Below are 19,878 nucleotides of genomic sequence, written 5' to 3' on the forward strand. Positions count from 1 at the left end.
TGAAGGTTTTCTGCAATAAGTTTCGAGTTAGTTCTCACCATAATTTAGGTGAAAAACTATTTTATAGTTTATAAGATCCTCATTACTATACACTGTCGTAGATAATAGAAGTCTAAATAATAGCCGTCTTATAGAATCGGACTTATAAACATATTAGTCTCAATAAAATAATTAGATAATTAGATGGCAAATTTGGTCAGCTTGTTGGTTTTACCGTCATAAAAGCGGTCACGCTTGGCAAAGATGATTTCAATCTTTGCATCGTAAATGTACGCTGGGTTTAATTAAGCCAGTGATGTTTAGGTTTAGTGTTTGACCATATGAAAAATAAGTATGTCAAAAGTTACGATTACAGAGATTACACGGTGTATAAATGAAATCAAATTATACTTTATTCGAGTAGTCTCAGAAAGCAGTTTTACCAGTCATTAAGTGTAACCAAGGGTTCGGAAAGTAGGTTCTACTGAGAAGAACTGGCAAGAAGTTTCATCTTTTGTACAATATTATTACATTGTATGTCAGTTAAGTACAATCTATTAAAAATCAAATAAATTGTATGCTTTCATTGCAAGTAAACTTTACAATAAGTCCTTTTTGAATCGTCAATATTTAAAATGGCATGGCAAGAAACTCGCACAGTTGCATTTACCAAAAAAATCTAAAATCAAAAAAAAAAATATATTCAAGTAGGCTTTTACAAGCACTTTTGAATCGCATAATGTTGTCTTAAATTTTCGCGATTATTACACATTTAAATAAAACTAATTATAACGGATGAATCGCGTATATTAATTATTGTAGTTGCAGTGTCTACCCGTGACCACGAACACTGCAAAGTGCTCGAAACGTCGGGATGTTTTAAAAATAATTAATATACGCGATTCATCCGTTATAATTAGTTTTATTTAAACTTTTGAATCGTCATTTTACAATAACTGAAGCTATCACCGATTCGGAAAGTAGATTCTACCGAGAAGAACCGACAAGAAACTCAGTAGTTACTCTTTTTCAATATTTAAAATATAAAAAGTCATCTTAGTTAAATACAATTATTGAAATTAATATATCCTGCTTGGAAGTCAACAGGTATTAACTCCACGCTTTTTTATCATCTATAAAATCTTGTATCGAATAATATGCCTTTTTTACCAATGTATCTTTTACAAACGATGTGTTTAACATGCTGTTTTTCAAAAATTACGGTCCAATCAGTACTGTGATGGAACCCAGGCCTACAAAAGTCGATTTATTCCAAAAGTTATATTATCTTCAATATAATCTTGTATTGAGTCTTGTATTGAATCTTGTATTACTTATCGAAGCTATATATAAAAAAAAAATATAGCAACAATATAATACATACGAAAAAAGATAACAGCCAGTGAATATTCTTTCTTTATAAAAGAAATGATATATCTTATCTATTATTCTGGCAGTTTTCCTTACAATATATGATTACTTACTATAAATTTTCAAGTCTGCAGTGTATAAATGGGAGGCATAGAAAAACACTTCAACTATAAACATATCAAATTTTAATGACTATAATAATTATACTATTCTATTAATCAAGGTTTCATTTGACTCCGTATCCAGGGTAGGTACTCGTAAACTTTGGTATATACCCCTGGAACATTCTCCCTGCCACAGGGCGAAGGACCGAAACTGACAATCCCAACGACCTGGTATATCCTCCCGGTGTCAAACATCAGGGGCCCTCCCGAGTCCCCCTTGCACGAGTCCTTGCCCTCAACACCGCCGGCACACATTTGACCATTCCATAATTGCACTTTGCGAACTTCGTAAGATGGCTGACAATCCTGTTGATAAAAATAATTGATTTTTTATTTCTAGTACATATATTGCCGAAAAATATTATATCAAAAATTCCATATTTCAATAACGCGCGAGAACGATACTTGGACAATATGGAGCTGCAATCAGGTCGGTGACGTCATGTGCCTGTATTTTAATCCGTGGTACATATAGTAGAAAAGCAAGGTTAACAATAAAGCGAATTCATCATAAGCCTGGCCAATCAGGGGCGTTTTGTGTCACGTGACAAACTTTTGAAATTATACATTTTTATTTATGGATTTTTAAATTAATTAAATATTATTTTAAGCTTTCGTTGATAAATAACCATTTTTAAATTCATAATATATACTGATCACAATAATTGCAACTTTACTTTTCGCGTTGTCAAATAGCCTATTATAATAATAATAAATAATAAATAAATATGAGACAACATCACATACATTACTCTGATCCCAATGTTAGTACCTAAAGCACTTGTGTTATGGAAAATCAGAAGTAACGACGGTACCAACACTCAGACCCAAGACAACATAGAAAACTAATGATAATCTACATCGACTCGGCCGGGAATCGAACCCGGGACCTCGGAGTGGCGTTCCATGAAAACCGGCGTAAACACCACTCGACCACGGAGGTCGTCAAATTATCACTTCAGAGAAATGTGTCTTCGTAATATTCAATGTATATTTTAAAAACTTTAGAGATACTGGTTAAGTTCTATCAGAGGCTATTGCCTAAATGATGTACAGATTTGACTTGAAGGTATTCCTTATTTCATTGATTAATATAATTTTAGAATATTTTATTGAATGTGATATATATATTTTTAAATCTGATGTGAAGTAAAACTGTCATACCTGATTTTATTTTTATTTTGACACAAAAACTATGAATACGTTATTAACTCGGAAATTGTCTCAAGCGTGTGAACCTGAGAATGCTGAATTTAATTTATAACGTATTTTATGAAACCATCTCTGAAACGTAAGACATAACTTACATGTAGCATCGGCAAGATTCGTAAAACAGACCACATCCGAATTAAGTACGCTGTTCCAAATTATCAATATTTATTTCTTATGTGAATATGATCTTTAGACAAACGTAAAAACTTGTAATATCATATGACCTAAGATAGTCGTCAATTTGACAATTTATATGCTTTTGCTTTCTTCGAATATCTATAACGACGAATAGCATTGATTGGCGTGATAGGGAGCTATTTCTATTGGTTCTATAAATCGGCAGTAATCGGTTTTATTGAATTTGCCGATGCTACATCTAAGTTGTGTGGTACAATACTTTGGTTTAGTGGCTTTTTCATTACACAGCTCTAAAATAGTATTGAGCAAGGGTATGACGTAGGAACGGTATGACCTTACCTCTGTAGATATGTAAGGTAGTTCTACGTGGAGCTTAACGTTGCTGTAACTCTTCATATCACTGATAGCGCCCCATCCAGCGACGAATAACATGTGAGGTGATGAAGTCTGCATGATGTCGCTGGCTGGTAGACATATAGGCCGGATGAAATCTAGATGAGAATTATAAAAATTGATTAAACTTGGAATAAATGTATAAGTAGTAAAGTAAAGTAATAGTCTGTAAATTTCCCACTGCTGCGCCCAGACCTACTCTCCCATTTAGGAGAAGGTTTGAAACATATTCCACAACGCTGTTCCAATGCGGGTTGGTGGAATACACGTCAGCAATGACAATATACAGGTTCTTGCAAATATTTTGGATGTTCCACGCTATAAAAATCCTACTCAACTGCAACGACGCCTATCGCCTGAGATTGGTTGATTCAAAATTCTTACCAGTATACGGAGCTTCATCCTTTAACCTAAGTAAAGCAATGTCGTGTCGTTTAAGCGGTGAGTCGGGATCGTAATCTTTGTGCGGTATGACTTTCTCAATTGGTATTATCACGAGTGGTTCGTTACAATCCTGGCCGCCGCCTTCAACTTCAACGCAGTCTATACCGTCGTTGCCGGTGTCGTATTCACCGAGACGTACGTTTACGCTGGAAAACGAGTTAAGGATACGTTAATAAGTGATTAGAACGCGTGCATCTTAACCGATGATTGCGGGTTCAAACCCAAGCAAGCACGACTGAAAAATAATGGGACCGATATGTGTTTATAATTCGTCTCGTGCACGGTGGTGAAGGAAAACTTCGTGGGGAATCCTGCATGTGTCTAGTTTAATTGAAATTCTGCCACATGTGCATTACACCAACCGGCATTGGAACAACGTGGTGGAATTTAAATAAAACTAATTATAACGGATTTGAATCGCGTATATTAATTATTTTTTAAACATTCCGACGTTTCGAGCACTTTGCAGTGTTCGTGGTCACGGGTAGACTAAGATGACATTTGTCTATTTGAAGAACAAAGGAAATATTATTAACAACTACCGCCAACGATTTCTCATTAGTAGTAGCGGTAGTTGTTAATAATATTTCCTACTATACGCGATTCAAATCCGTTATAACTAGTTTTATTTAAATGTGTAATAATCGTGAAAATTTAAGACAACCGCGTGGTGGAATATTTTCCAAAAACCCTCTCCTTAATGGTAGAGGAGGCCTTAGCCCAGCAGTAGGAAATTTACAGGCTGTTAATTTATTTTTATTAAGTGATTCGTTTTTTAATTATATAAGTAACTTATTTGAGAAGTTTTTCTACGTGTCTGGTACGGTTGAGTGAACTGGCAGAAATCGTCAATTAAAAGAGTCTACGCTTTTATGTTCAGGCGACCTTGCTTTCTCTTTCTCACCGTCTCTTTCTATTGTATGCGCTCTCAAATAATATAATTCAATAATATTTTAACCTATTTTTGTTACTGCTTTTTTTACACGCGGAATATTCAATAATTGTGGTTTTATTTCTGTACATTGAATAATTCTTAGTTGAATACGATCTGTGCCCGCGACCTTGTAAGCGTTGGAATTTAACAAAATAAAAAATAATGTTGTAGTCTAAGTTACTACTTATTATATCAGTTATAACCCCAGTGACAATCCCGTCAAAATCGGTTCAGCCGTTCTAGAGATTACCCGGAACAGACAGACAAAAAATTGTAAAAAAATGTTGTATTATTTTGGTATATGTACCGTGTATACATAATACGCATTGAGTAAAAAAGTCCTATTTAATATTACAAACAGACACTTCAATTTTATTATACGTATAGTTAAAGCGTAAGAAAGAAAGAAGAAAGAAAGTAACGTAAGTAACTTCGTTGTTACCCGGCGTCTCAAAAGCACCAATTTTTTACAACGTTATTGATCCCATATTAATTCGATTTGTTTTTTGTGTTAGCTTAAAGTGTTGGGTTGTTGTTAATTTAATAAACAAACGTCCATATTATTTAGAGATGAGTAAAAATTGGGAGCTGAGTTTTTATTGTTTTTCAATGAAAGGTTTAACTTAGCATGAATGTTCTGTATATGAATATACTAGTAATATCCCGCGGTTTCGCACGCGTTTAAGGGTGTTGATTGTCATGTGTAAAGTAAAAAAGAAGCCTATGCCCCTTCTGGGAGTTACAGTTTGCTTCGAACCAAATTTCATCAAATTTGGTTTAGCGGTTTGGTCGTGAAAGATCGACAGACAGAGGTACTTCAACAACAGCCTTTAAATTCCCACTGCTTGACTAAAGGCCTCCTCTCCCTTAGAGGAGAAGGTTTGGAACATATTCCACCACGCTCTTCCAATGCGGGTTGGTGGAATACACATGTGGCAGAACTTCTATGAAATTTGTCACATGCAGGTTTCCTCACGATGTTTTCCTTCACCGCCGAGCACGACATGAATTATAAAGACAAATTAAGCACATGAATCAGCGGTGCTTGCTTGGGTCTGAACCCGCAATCATCGGTTAAGATTCACGTGTTCTGACCACTGGGCCATCTCGACTTTACATCACGTGTGCTTCACAGAGTGATAATGGCAAGAATATTTAACTCATCACTGATATATAAATATACTCACGGTGTACCCACTCGCAACACTTGCCCAGCAACGCAGTGACCAGCCGTCAAAACATATTTGCTGCTAATTAAAGCACCTCCGCAGAGCAATTTGATTTTATTGTCTTTAACGCCTCGGTATTCCACGATCGTCAACCAGGGATACTGATCTATTGCCGTCTCATTCCCACCTGAAAATTACAATGTTTGAAATACAGTGTAATAAATAAAATTTTAACAAAAAGAAAAACCGACTTCAAACAAAACACTATTTTAAAACAAATAAAAAGTAATAAAAATAATTGCATATTTAACATATTTTTGAGAGTGCTCCTAGGTAAAAGGAAATGAGAAATATTAGACTACTTAAAAGTCGATTTACGATTATATAAGGTAGTTATAATTATTGCTATATTTGGAGCCGGTGTCAGCCACGGGCACATGCTTCAACAATCAAAAGAAAGAAGCGATACGAGCCTCTTGATTGACCCAGTATAATATCGTATAAAAGGTAATTTGTAAGAAACATATTTCTTAAAGTATTCTCGTATCGTTTTTTGTTAGATATAGTATAGGGTTGGCTGACACCGACTCCAAATATAGCAATTCTGTAGTGCCAGATATAGGTGTAAATCTGCCTACTTAATAAAAATAAAATCAGATTTTGGAGATGGCGCTTATTTAAAATATAGTTGTTGAATTATTTATTTTGCCTCCTGGCTGTTTCTTTTCATGTTATTATATAAATAATAAAATTGACATAAAAGAAAAGTTGAGTATCCTTTGCCGGTTCTTTTCTGGTCAGGGTATTTTCTTTATCGAAACATTGGTGATGTTTAATTTGATAATCAATAAGTGTAATGCTTATAAATGTATTGAGTAACGGAATTTGAATATGAGTTTAGACATGGTAAATGTCTTAACTGTATTTATACCAAATGTACATATCTATGTAATCATCCGACTCTGATTAGGTAGATACCTAATCAGAGTCGGATTTAAAGGTCTGGAGGCCTCGGTGCCACAAAGCAGTGAGGGCCCTAGACAAACAGAAGCATGAACACCCTAATAATTATATTATTATGAATTAGTTAGTTTTTATTTTATTTCAATCAGTAAGCTATGATTTATTTACTTGTATCGGTAACTTTTAAAATATTTAGAAGTAATATTGTTATAATTTGACTATATCTCGGTATTTGTTAACTTGCTGAAAACTGTGGCCCCCAGTAATGTGGAGGCCCCTGGGCAGTTGCCCCGGTTGCCCTCCCCTAAATACGGCCCTGTACCTAATCGTGTTTGTCTGAAATATCTCGTCATGACATTTCAGACGAACTTCACATACATTACCGCCTTAAATAACATCGAACCTCAAATTGTATGCTTTCTGGATATTTTAATCAACATTGTGAAGCAATTGATTGCAATTTTAGTTCGCGTGGAAGAGAACGCGTCGGGCACGTAATTATAAAAAATCACTGGGAGATTAACGCTCATTATATCTCGAGTTCATTGTTGATACTCGTATAATTAGATAATTTACAATAACTAGACGTCACGTGTAAATCTTTGAGGAAATATGTTTGATTATTTCATTTAAAAATATCAAAAGTAGCTATTAGATATGTATTGGAACATCTCCCATGCTCTAAAGATAAGCTAAGCGCTAAAAAGTGAAATGTTAAAGGGAACAGGGTTTTGTGTTATGTCTGGGTATTTGCCACCCGATATTCTACCGCGACAGCAGACAACAGCTATACGTAGTATTATTATAGTCCGCTTTGAAGGGTGAGTGAGTGTAAATACTACAGCGGTGGTCATAATATCTGAACTCCCAAGGTTGGAGGCTCGTCGGCGCTATAAGAAATGGTCAATATTTCTTAGAGCGACAATATCTATGATGGTCACTTATCATCAGGTGGCCTATATGCTTATCAGCTTACCGATACTTCAACAAAAGGTTATTCCGACAGCTTTACAACAGATCTACAACAACAACAACAACAGCCTGTAAATTCCCACTGCTGGGCTAAAGGCCTTCTCTCCCCTTGAGGAGAAGGTTTGGAACATATTCCACCACGCTGTTCCAATGCGGGTTGGTGGAATACACATGTGGTAGAATTTCTATTAAATTGGTCACATGCAGGTTTCCTCATGATGTTTTCCTTCACCCCTGAGCACGAGATGTGTTATAAAGACAAATTAAGCACATGAATCAGCGGCGCTTGCCTGGGTTTGAACCCGCAATCATCGATTAAGATGCCCGCGTTCTTACCACTGGGCCATCTCGACTCTTACAACCACTGCCACAACAGACCTACCACTATTAATTTGTCTTGAAGTTACATTAATATAATCTTCTATTCAAGTTTAAGTTCGAAGGTGTCTTAAGAGTTTCTTTTATTTATTGGTTAGCTGACGTGTATTATATATGTCAGTCACTTTTGTACGTAATGTTGTCATTGTTCATTTGTTTCTCTTGAATTGTTTCTAATGGTCCGACTTGATCTTTGTAACTGAGTTATCCTGTGATAAAGTCATGATACTGAACTTTTACTGAAACTTGCTGACTTATATACTTTTTGATTAAAAACTACTTCGTTTTGCATCTATGAACTACATTGTATCTACGAAAATTAAATTTTCACGTTTCATTAGTTTCTTAATGTATCAAATCAAATCGAATCAAAATATACTTTATTCAAATAGGCTGACAAGCATTTTCGAATCGTCATTTAACAACTATATTAAGTGCAGTTGTCACCGGTTCGAAAAGTAGATTCTACCAAGAAGAACATATTAGTTAAATACGAATATATATAACAGGCTGTGCCCGCGACCTTGTACGTGTTTTAATTTAAGAAAAAAAATAGTATTATTGTAGCCTAAGTTACTCCTTATTATATCAGTTATCTACCAGTGAAAGTCCCTTCAAATCGGTCCAACCGTTTAAAAATTGTAAAAAATGTTATTTTGGTATATGTACCGTGTATACATACATATTATGCATTGAGTAAAAAAGGACTATTTTAATGTAATGGTAGCTTCACTTAATTGTAAAATGACGATTCAAAAGTGCTTGTAAAGCTTACTTGAATAAAGTTTATTTTGATTTTGATTAAAAAAAGACACTCCAATTTTATTATATGTATAGATAATAGGTGTGATGTAAAATTATATATCGATTATGGTTCAAAACCTTTAAGAAATCGTATTTGATTGGTCTCGCTTATCTGAATTATAATTTGTGTAGACCATGTAAAGTATATTATGTTTATTTACCGAAGATTCTGTTCCCACTCGCACTGTCGAGTCCACAGCATTCAGTGCGAGGGTCGGGAGGTGCGGCGGAGGGCATGCAGATTCTAGACGGTTTCGTTACTATGTTGATTTGAGGCCCGCAACACACGCTGTAGTTATCCGGGCCTTCACACCTGTTAATGCACAAGTTAATATATTAAATTTAAAGCTAGCATGGCTAAAGCCACAAAGTAAAGTAACAGCCCGTAAATTTTCCACTGCTGGACTAAGGCCTCCTCACCTATTAAGGAGAGGGTTTGGAACATATTCCACCACGTTGTTTCAATGCGTGTTGGTGGAATGCACATATGGCAGAATTTAGATGAAATTAGATACATGCTTGTTTCCTCCCGATGTTTTCCTTCACCGCCCAGCACGAGATGAATTATAAACATAAATTAAGCAATATATGTATAGTGGTGCTTGTCTCGTTTTGAACCCGAAATCATCGGCCCTAACCACTGGGTCATCTCTTTTGGAACTTTGAGGAATGGGGTTCAAGTACCACAGTTTAGTTGTAGAATGTGGAAAGAGGTGATGATACTCGTCAAGCTGGGTTTGAAAAAGGTGTATTTAGTGAATTAGTTTTAATCACGTAATCACTACATATTATAAAACAAAGTCTTCAGCTACGTCGGTCTGTCTGTTCGCGATAAACTCCAAAACCACTGAATGGATTTTCGTGCGGTTTTCACTAATAGACAGAAAGTTTCATAATGAAGGTTTGCGTATATAATTTGTTTAGGTTTTTGTGTTAATAAGTTGAAATGGAACGACAATTTATGAACATGTTGGAAAAAAGTAACAAAGAAATATAAATAAAAAAAAGAAGTATTTTAAAAAAACTTATCCATCCAAGAAGTTCACGTATACCTTACCTAGAGTTTTGTACGAAAGCCAAATTTTCGGATGAGTAGGGCGGGTCTAAAAAGGTTTTCATTGCTGGGCACGATTTCAAACTCATACACGTTCCAATGTTTGCGTCTGGAGTGAAGCAGGTGCGATCAACCTCTTCCACGACAGTCTCACAGCATACCTGAAATATTAGTTTTTCACGTGAAGTAAACATCAAAAATCCTTGGACTACCTTGTACTCTCAAACAACAATAACAACAGCCTGTAAATTTGCCCACTGCTAGGCTAAGGCCTCCTCTCCCTTTGAGGAAAATGTGTGGAACATATTTGACCACGATGTTCCAATGCGGGTTGGTGGGATACATGCAAGTTTTCTCGCAATGTTTTTCTTCTCTGCCGAGTACGAGATGAATTATAAACACAAAATAATCACGTGATTATTCGTTTAGCTTGCCTGGGTATGAACCCGCAATCATCGGTTAAGATGCACGTGTTCTAACCACTCGGCTACCTCGATTCTAAACTCTCAAAAACATAATTTTAAATTTTAATGAATTAATACAATTATATTCATTATTAGATCTAAAATAACCAAGTAGATAATGACAGATAACTGTTCAGTGATAATTCTGGAGTTAAACAATTACAACAAATTAATGAATAATAAGTTTAATTACTATTGGTGGTATATTACTTGGTGGTAGGGCTTTGTGCAAGCCCGTCTGGGTAGGTACCACCCACTCATCAGTTATTCTACCGCCAAATAACAGTGTAACTACGGGCACAAAGGACATAACATCTTAGTTTACAAGGTTGGTGGCACATTGACGATGTAAGGAATAGTTAATATTTCTTACAGCGTCATTGTCTATGGGTGATGGTGACCACTTACCATCAGGTGGCCCATATGCTCGTCAACCTATATCATAAATAAAATGAATTTTATCACCTTTGGCAAATTTTGTTCACTGAACCCACATTGGGATTCCCTTAAAAATTTCAAGTCCTCATTGGTCCTGTCTGGATTCTGTATTAACGCCACCAGCGTTGGGCATTCATATATTGTTAAGCACTTCCCGTTTCGGCCTGTTGGCGTTGTGCATTGTGATTCTGTAAATTAAATATTTATTTAGTTTAGTCATTATCGTTTTATGTATATTATTATTATTATCACATGAAAATATGCTGTTGTCTCTTTCTCTCCGGATTTTTTCGTTCGTTTTTTATTTGTCTCTTATATGGCTTCATTCCACCTACCCGCATTGGAACAGCGTAGTGGAATGTGTTCCAAACCTTAATGGATGAGGAGGCCTTACGCAGCAGTGGTATATTTACAGACTGTTACTGTTATGGCTTCATTTTTATTAAGAAAAATAGCTAAACCTGCGGAATTAATTGAGTGAAGTTTGTACAATTTTAATTATTGCAAACAAAGCGTCATTTCTAATTTTAGCTTCCATGATTAAAAAAGTATAGTACGACACAAGATAGATAGCATCGGCAAAATTCGTAAAACCGATCACATCCGAATTAAGTATGCTATCACAAATTATCAATATTTATTTCTATGTGATTATGATCTTTACACAAACGTAATAACTTGTAATATCATTTGACCTAATGTATTCGTCAATTTGACACGCCGCTTTACTTGCTTTCTCGGTCTGAACTGACGAGAGAAAGTATAGCGACGAATAGCAATGACTTTCATGATAGGGAGCTATTTCTATCGGTTGTATGAATCGGCAGTAATCGGCTATTGAATTTGCCGAGGCTACATCTAAGTTGTGTCGTACTGTAGCCTATTTTTCCTCTGGGCTATTTTACTCCACAACAAATTTCATCCAAAATCGTATGAAGAGTTAATTTTGCATTTATAATGTTAGTACAGATTGTTTGTATATTTGTTACGATTTCACGTTTTACTTCCTTCTTCTATAGTGTAGTTAATAATATAGATAATTGCGTGGATGCAATACTGTTTAATAACTATTATTATCATTAAACTTATGTCATCTTTGCAGTTATCTTAATAAGTAATATACGTTTGTGTCTTTAATATTGTTGTAAATTCTCTTAACGATGTTACAACAACAGCCTATAAATTTCCCACTGCTGGGCTTCGGCCTCCTCTCCCTTTGAGTAGAAGGTTGGAACCATTATCATATTTGAACCCGTAATCATCGGATAAGATGCACGCGTTCTAACCACTGGACCATCTCGGTTGACGATGTTAATTAGACTTATATGGCATAAGTACTCCGAATCAATCAAGACACTTAATATTGATATCATAGGGCTTAATTGAGTATAAAATTATTTTGGTTATAAGCTCTTATAGAACTGTTCATTTATGATAATGCGTTCCAGTTGAATTATCACCGTGCATTGTTTGCCTTGCCTTGCTTGCACTTGCTGATATACTGATGATGAAATCGACTGGTTCTGATATAAACGACGTTTTTTTCTGTTTTATATTTAGATTGGCAGACGAGCAAATAGGCCGACTGATGGTTTTATTGTTCTTATTATCTTATGTTAGAATACGGGCCTAAATGATTCATTTTACCTTGGATATTTCTTTTTTAATAACATTTAAACATAAATCATGAAAATAAGGTACATCGTTTATATATATAAAAAACAAAAGAGGTCCTAAAATTGAACCCTGTGGGTGAAGTGGTCATCATCGCCCATATACAATGTTGCGCAGTAAGAAATATTAATCAGTTCTTACATCGCCAGTGCTAGCTCATTTGTTTAATTTTTTTCTCTCTGTATGCTTACATGATACATACTACGCACACAAAAAAAAAAAATCAAAATAAACTTTATTCAAGTAAGCTTTTACAAGCGCTGTTGAATCGTCATTTTACAATTAAGTGAAACTACCACCGGTTCGGAAAGTAGATTATACCGAGAAGAACCGGCAAGAAACTCAGTAGTGATTCTTTTTCAACATTTAAAGATACAAAGTCATGTTAGTTAATACAATTATTTAAATTAATGTATCCTGCTTGGAAGTCAACAGGTATTAACACAGCTAGGGACATTGCAAATAGGCACTCACGCCGATAACTTAACATTTTCGTTGTAGTCAAAGTCAAAAAACTTCAAAATAGAAGTGTGTCTCTTTCTTATTGATTTTTTATGGTAAAGGTTGGCTAACGAGCATATGGGCCACCTGTTGGTAAGTGGTCACCATCACCCATAGACAATGACGCTGTAAGAAATATTAACTATTCCTTACATCGTCAATGTGCCACCAACATTGGGAACTAATGTCCCTTGTGCCTGTAGTTACACTGGCTCACTCACCCTTCAAACCGGAACACAACAATACTGAGTACTGTTATTTGGCGGTAGAATAACTGATGAGTGGGTGGTACCTACCCAGACGGGCTTGCACAAAGCCCTACCACCAAGTAAATGATTGTCGAAAATCTACCACCTGTTCGGAATATAATACCTCAGACCTCAGAAGAACTGGCGAAAGAAACTCAGCGGGATCTATTTTATAATGTCAATTTACAATATACAATTATAATAAATAGATATGTATAGAATAGATCTGTAACGGTATAAGACATGCTTTACATCATTGCTAATATCTATAAGCGATTTCTTAGTGTGCGTTCGCCTTATCGCTATAAATAATACAAAAAAACCACATCCAATTTTCCTCACGATTCTTTCCATCGTCGGTCACGAAATTCGAACAAAAAGCTTCAATAAAACTCGCTAATGCCTACTAAGAATTGAAGGAAACTATTCTATATACTATATATACTATTATACGGATATACGCACGTTATATCTATACATATAATAAAATCGGAGTGTTTGTTTGTAATATTAAAATATCCCTTTTTTACTCAATGCATATGTATGTATACCACAATAACATTTTTTTTACAATTATTGTCTGTCTGTTTGTTTGTTCCGGTTAATCTCTGGAACGGTTGGACCGATTTCGACAGGACTTTCACTGGCAGATAACTAACATAATAGAGAGTAACTTAGGCTGTTTTTGTTATATTTAAAGACGTACAAGTTCGTGGGCACAGCTAGTAGTATATAACGTCCGTATGTACTCACGAAACTAATCTCAACGCTTAATGTTACATGTGTAATTTATATTATTTCTGTTGCGTTCGCACAACTGGGTTTTTTATAGTCGATAAATCATTGTTCATACGTCGTATGTTTGATATACGATATCTCTTTGCTTTGCTTGCGTTAATGTGTTTTTATGAGACATTATTTAACATGTAAGTATGTACGGGTGAAATCTTACGACTCAAGTTACAAGTAGAATTAAACCGATTTCGCTGAATCTTTGTAAACGCGTTTCGTTTGGATGGTAGTGTATGATTTTGTATGACGTTATTCTAAAATGAGCATGGCGGAACACCCAATGTAGCGAACTAGTTATTTTTAATGCAGTACAATATGGATATCAAATTAAAGAGCTTGCTTAGACTTAGTCAAATAAGGTGATGTCACCCATATGCCGGAGTAAGTGTTTAGTGTTTGCCTATAATACTGATATCAAATGAAAGGAACTGAATACTGATAATACGAATAAGACTTTATTAAGAAAAAATAAGTTTTTTTTTAAAAAAAAATACGAATACCGATGTACGTACAATTTTTTGTTGAAATTTAATCTTGTTCCCTTTTTTTTTGTTATGAACCGTATTACGAAAAAGGAGTATTCATATACAAACCATGCTTTAATGAATTCCTTCCGATTAGCTACTGCATTGTGATGCATAATATAGCCGAGCTTTTATAAATAAGAAAATAAAATGAAATTACGTAAAGAAAAGTAATGAAAATTGCCATCGACAAACTCCAATTGTTTTGAATAAACGCGCGGGAAACCCGGTACATAACTAATATTATAGATATTATTCAAGCTCTCGACCAATCAAATCGTTGCGATTCGATCTCAAATGTTGTTTGTTTGTTTTTAAACCTGTCAATACCTACTACTTATTATGAGATATCTCATTAGTAATGCAACCTACAAATGTATTCTTTATCGATATCTAATTCGATTTTTTCAATTAAACTCATTATCATTATAGGTAAGTGTTTTTAAGAAATATGTATCATTAGGAATCATCAAAATCGTATTAGTTATTATATATAATTACACAATTTACAGTTTTTTAATTAGTATCACTTAATAACCCTTGATGACTTTTAATTATTTCAATTGTCGTTAGTTATAAGTATCGTTATGATTGCGTAATAGGTTTTGCCGATATTAAAATGGAATTGAATTATAGATGTATCTTTAATGAATATTTAACATTGGTTCAATTAGAATTGAAGTTTGTCTACCGTTAAAAATAGCTCGATAGAGCACTTATAAGTCTATTTTCTAAAAAACGTGATTCAACATTGCAATAAAGTATCAAAACTGTTTTATTTTACTACAAGAACTTTAAAATTGATTAACTAATATTAAGCATTGGTTCAATTAGAATTGAAGTTTGTCTGTATCAATGTTTTTTTTTTTGGTTAGACAGCCGTAGCATCGCTGTTTAACCGACCAGTAACTTTTTGCTTTATTCTTTTTTAAATTTTAACAATTTAATATATTGCAAACAAATATACTCTTCAATGTTCTGCATATCTACGGGTGAAGCTCTTCAAAATAAGACCATAATCGTTTTTTTTATGTGCAGCTATCGTCCTGTAATCACTTAGACAATCGGCTTACGTTATTATTATTATTCGAATGTTTGAAAAGATTCAAATAGAAAAGAAAATATAAGAAGCTACTACATTTCAAGACAGTTGTGAATTAATTACTCTTATTGTCTTGACTTAGCATGTTGAACCCGTGATTCCTATAAGTCTTTTTAATGTATTCGGTTTTTAAAGTTATAAAAGGTACTTGGGTTTCCCAAAGTAAACTATAGATGTAATGACAAAATATAGCAATGTTGTCTGAAGGTGTGTTTACACAAATAATTAGAGAACTATTCTAATTGTTTAAGACGTTGATGAAAAAAAAATATCAGAAGTTTACAACAACAACAGCCTGTAAATTCCCACTTCTGGGCTAAAGGCCTCCTCTCCCTTTGAGGAGAAGATTTTTGGAACATATTCCAATGTGCCAATGCGGGTTGGTGGAATACACATGTGGCAGAATTTCTTTGAAATTTGTCACATGCAGTTTTCCTCACGATGTTTTCCTTCACCGCTGAGCACGAGATAATTTATAAAGACAAATTAAGCACATGTATAAGTGGTGCTTGCCTGGGTTTGAACCCGCAATCATTGGTTAAGATGCACGCGTTCTAACCACTGGGCCATCTCGACTTCATCAGAAGTTTATAGTTATCAAAAATATAATGTTGATAATTTTTAGCTACAACCTGTGAGGATATTTTCAATTCTAACAGTGGTAATGTATACCGTTTAAAAATAGCACGATAGAGCACTTTTAAGTCTATTTTTACAAACGTGATTCAACATTGCAATTAAGTATCAAAACTGTTCTGTTGTACTACAAGGATTTTAAAATTGATTTTTTGTGTCGTATCGCATAATAATAGCTGGTATATATTGATCTCTCACTTGTTATTGTATACACCTTCGCAGTTTGGAAATCATTGATTTGAATGAATTATTGAGATGTATAGAATGGTCAGTTTACAAACAGTCAACTGGTAAAAAATAAGTATATTAATTAAATGCGAATAAAATCTATTAACTAACAACAAAAACAAATAAGATTTTTTACCACGATAGAGGTTTTATGCAAGGCGGCTGCATTAGTATCACTCAAAATAATATAGTGTTTCCAAATAGTTATACTTAAGAAGTTATATTTGGAGTTCGGGTGACCTAAATTAATTATAATATATATACACGAACGCATGAGCATACTCACATTACATTACACATTATAATACATTTGAACATTTAATAACAGAATTAAATTAGGAACTAAACTAACAAATCAATCGCTAATGATAACAACAAGAGCTTTAAAATCGCATTGGTTTTTGTTCCCTTAAACATCTCCAAGTATTTCTGCAATAATATTTTTATATACTATAGTTTAATTTATTTTATAAAATTAATTCTATTAGTCGTGACTCCGGTTTAGCAAACATATTATATGTCTTTAGCAGATGTTTATTTAATGAAAAATGTGGTTATTCCTATAGTTATATATACTGTATGATTATGAAATATACTCAAATAAGCATTCGACTTCTGTTCAAAATATATAATATTGTGCATAAGTAGTACACACAGCTATGACATTTTCTCGTAGAAGAGATATAATCGTGTTTAAAAGGAAAGCAAGTTAAAACTCCAGTTTCGTTGATCAAAGTAGGATTAATCTTACTGGTGATTCCTTGATAGTCTTAGCTACTAATGAGTGTATTATTTAAATCACATTTTGTTTAAACGAATCTTGCCGAATAAGCTTACGTATTTTGTCTATATGATGCTGGTATGTTTTAATACCACTGGCCATGACACTAAGAAATATTATATTAACTTAAATCGTAACTACACCATTAAACTCGAAAACTAAGATGTTATATCCTTGTGTCGGCTAACGGTACAATTCAACATTTTCACCGGGGAATAGCAGTATTAACTATAGCTGCTCAGTGGCAGGAATCTATACTACATATTCGGTAAACTTTATTATACAAAAGTTGATTTTATTTTTCTAAATACCTACTACGTCATAACTTTAAGAGCGTAATGAACAGCTAATTGTATAGAATGAAAATTGCAATTAGTATATAAATATAAATAGAGTAGATGAACATTGAGGCAGTTTATTTATTATGTTGTTTGAATAAATAAATTTCTTCGTGTTATGAAATCGTGACGACTTTGTATAATAAATAAAGTCGCTTTAGTATTCATTGATTACTATATTCATATCACGTGTTTATTAAGATGTTTTTTTTTTTTAATTTTTTCGACGTATTGTTTCTAAAAATAATCATTACAATTTCAAAAATAGAAGCAGACGATAAACTGTTAGAATTAGTATGGAAATGTTATAAACTAAATACCATTTTAGTTTGAATGACGTTAGATTTTCGATTGTCGAATGATTTGTTTGTTTTCCTTGAGTTTATGTTTCAAGTTCATCAAATTCAACATATATGTATATAAAGTTATAATATCTGATTTATTTTTATATATCAATTATCGTAATTAATTCGGTATAACGGCGTATGAATAGTCTCGATACACTGGACTTACAACTTATTAAATAAACATTTATCAACACATCGCGAAACATAAACATCTCTAGAGTCATCGTGATACGACACGCATGATAATCGTAATATGTTCTCTCTTAATTGTAAAAAAATGGCACAAAAACAAAACGTTACAACTTACGTCCTTGTACGCGGCACACATGTAAAGCAACTATAGCCGAAACTATCAATAGAGGCGTCATCTTAATATCAAACTGACGTCATGACCAAACGAAGCGACTCGTCTCCGCGAACGTTCAATATGCACTGACCAGTGGATCTTGAATCGGACGAGATTCGGTTACATAGCTTTGTTCGCTTTGAGCGGGGGTATCTTGTGTTTTGTTTTTTTTTTGTTTTATCTGTTATAGTTTGTTTTATGCAATTCGATATTTGAATCGAGTTGTAATGTTGTTTCATAATTTTTGGTTTCATATCGTTTTTTTCGATTCATTAGTGTCCTCTCAATTCCTCATAACGGTTTTTAGGAAAGGGTTGTGACTTTGTGTGTACTTAAGTTACTCGGCGCGTATTTGTGATGTTGTGCTACTTTCGCTGGGCTTATTCGAGATAGTCGATAGTAGCATTTTTTTAATTAGAGAATTTATTTTTAATGAAGATAATTATAATTACAGATATCATAATTTTTCATATTGATGTTACTTCGTATTTTATATAGGTATAAAGTGTAAGGTTGTAATGTTTTAGATGAAAGAATTCGATGTCTTATAACCGCCTAGAAAGTCGACACTTTTATATATATGCCAACTTTCTCGAGAGTTAATATATACATTTATATTTTTTTTCCCCCGAATATGTAACACTGTTCGGTAGATCTAATTAAATACCTTTACTCAAAATTAGAAGCATTACATTAATAGATCGTGAGTTTAAACACTACCACCGATTCGGAAAATCAAATAATAAATATGAGACAACATCATATACATTACTCTGATCCCATTGTTAGTAGTTAAAGCACATGTGTTATGGAAAATCAGAAGTAACGACGGTACCACAAACACCCAGACCCAAGACAACATAGAAAACTAATGATAATCTACATCGACTCGGCTGGGAATCGAACCCGGGACTTCTGAGTGGCGTACCCATGAAAACCGGTGTACCCACCACTCGACCACGGAGGTCGTCAAAATACCCTGACCTGAATGAGAAACTCGGCAGGTTTTTTCAATATCACAAGGAAATAGCCAAGAGGTAATCGTTTTGTTCCCAAGGCGTCCTAATAACCATGAACTCACTAACTTTATAATAACCTTTTGCACACAAGCGTTCTTTTTTAGTTTGGCAACACAGGTATTTTGAACACCATATACATTGCTTCACAAAAGAGTTATTGACTCTATGCAGTCAAGTAACAGTAAAAAGTAGTAAGTAAATAAAGCCTGTAAATTTCCGACTGCTGGGCTAATGGCCTCCTCTCCCATTAAGGAGAGGGTTTGTAACATATTCCACCACGCTGTTCCAATGTGGGTTGGTGGAATGCACATGTGGCAGAATTTCGATTAAATTAGACACATGCAGGTTTCCTCACGATGTTTTCCTTTACCGCCGAGCACGAGATGAATATTAAACACAAATTAAGCACATATATATATAGTGGTGCTTGCCTGGGTTTGAACCCGAAATCATCGGTTAAGATGC

The 19,878-nt window shown here is 34.2% G+C and overlaps 2 protein-coding genes across 5 annotated transcripts in view; one reads left to right on the forward strand and one right to left on the reverse strand.

Moving 5' to 3' along the window:
* Positions 1-19,878, forward strand: part of LOC124539261 (flocculation protein FLO11) — a 218,334-nt gene that overhangs the window by 110,401 nt on the left and 88,055 nt on the right. The gene's annotated exons all lie outside the window — the stretch shown is intronic.
* LOC124539264 (phenoloxidase-activating enzyme-like) lies at positions 1,519-18,523 on the reverse strand. The gene is made up of 8 exons (XM_047116587.1): positions 18,356-18,523; positions 10,905-11,065; positions 9,979-10,136; positions 9,083-9,234; positions 5,823-5,991; positions 3,642-3,847; positions 3,204-3,355; positions 1,519-1,820 (listed from the first exon to the last, which is right to left on the reverse strand). Exons 1-8 carry the CDS (start codon positions 18,414-18,416, stop codon positions 1,569-1,571), a joined length of 1,311 nt encoding a protein of 436 aa, XP_046972543.1. The 5' UTR covers positions 18,417-18,523; the 3' UTR covers positions 1,519-1,568.

This window comes from Vanessa cardui, chromosome 22 (genome assembly GCF_905220365.1).
Source record: "Vanessa cardui chromosome 22, ilVanCard2.1, whole genome shotgun sequence".
Lineage (NCBI taxonomy): Eukaryota > Metazoa > Arthropoda > Insecta > Lepidoptera > Nymphalidae > Vanessa > Vanessa cardui.

Coding starts and splice junctions, on each gene's coding strand:
- LOC124539264 (XM_047116587.1), bottom strand. CDS start 18,416: ATGACGCCTCTATTGATAGTTTCGGCTATAGTTGCTTTACATGTGTGC. Junction 10,137..10,904: donor GTGAACAAAATTTGCCAAAG/GTGATAAAATTC, acceptor CTAATATTTCAG/GTATGCTGTGAGACTGTCGT. Junction 3,356..3,641: donor GGATGAAGCTCCGTATACTG/GTAAGAATTTTG, acceptor ATTCTCATCTAG/ATTTCATCCGGCCTATATGT.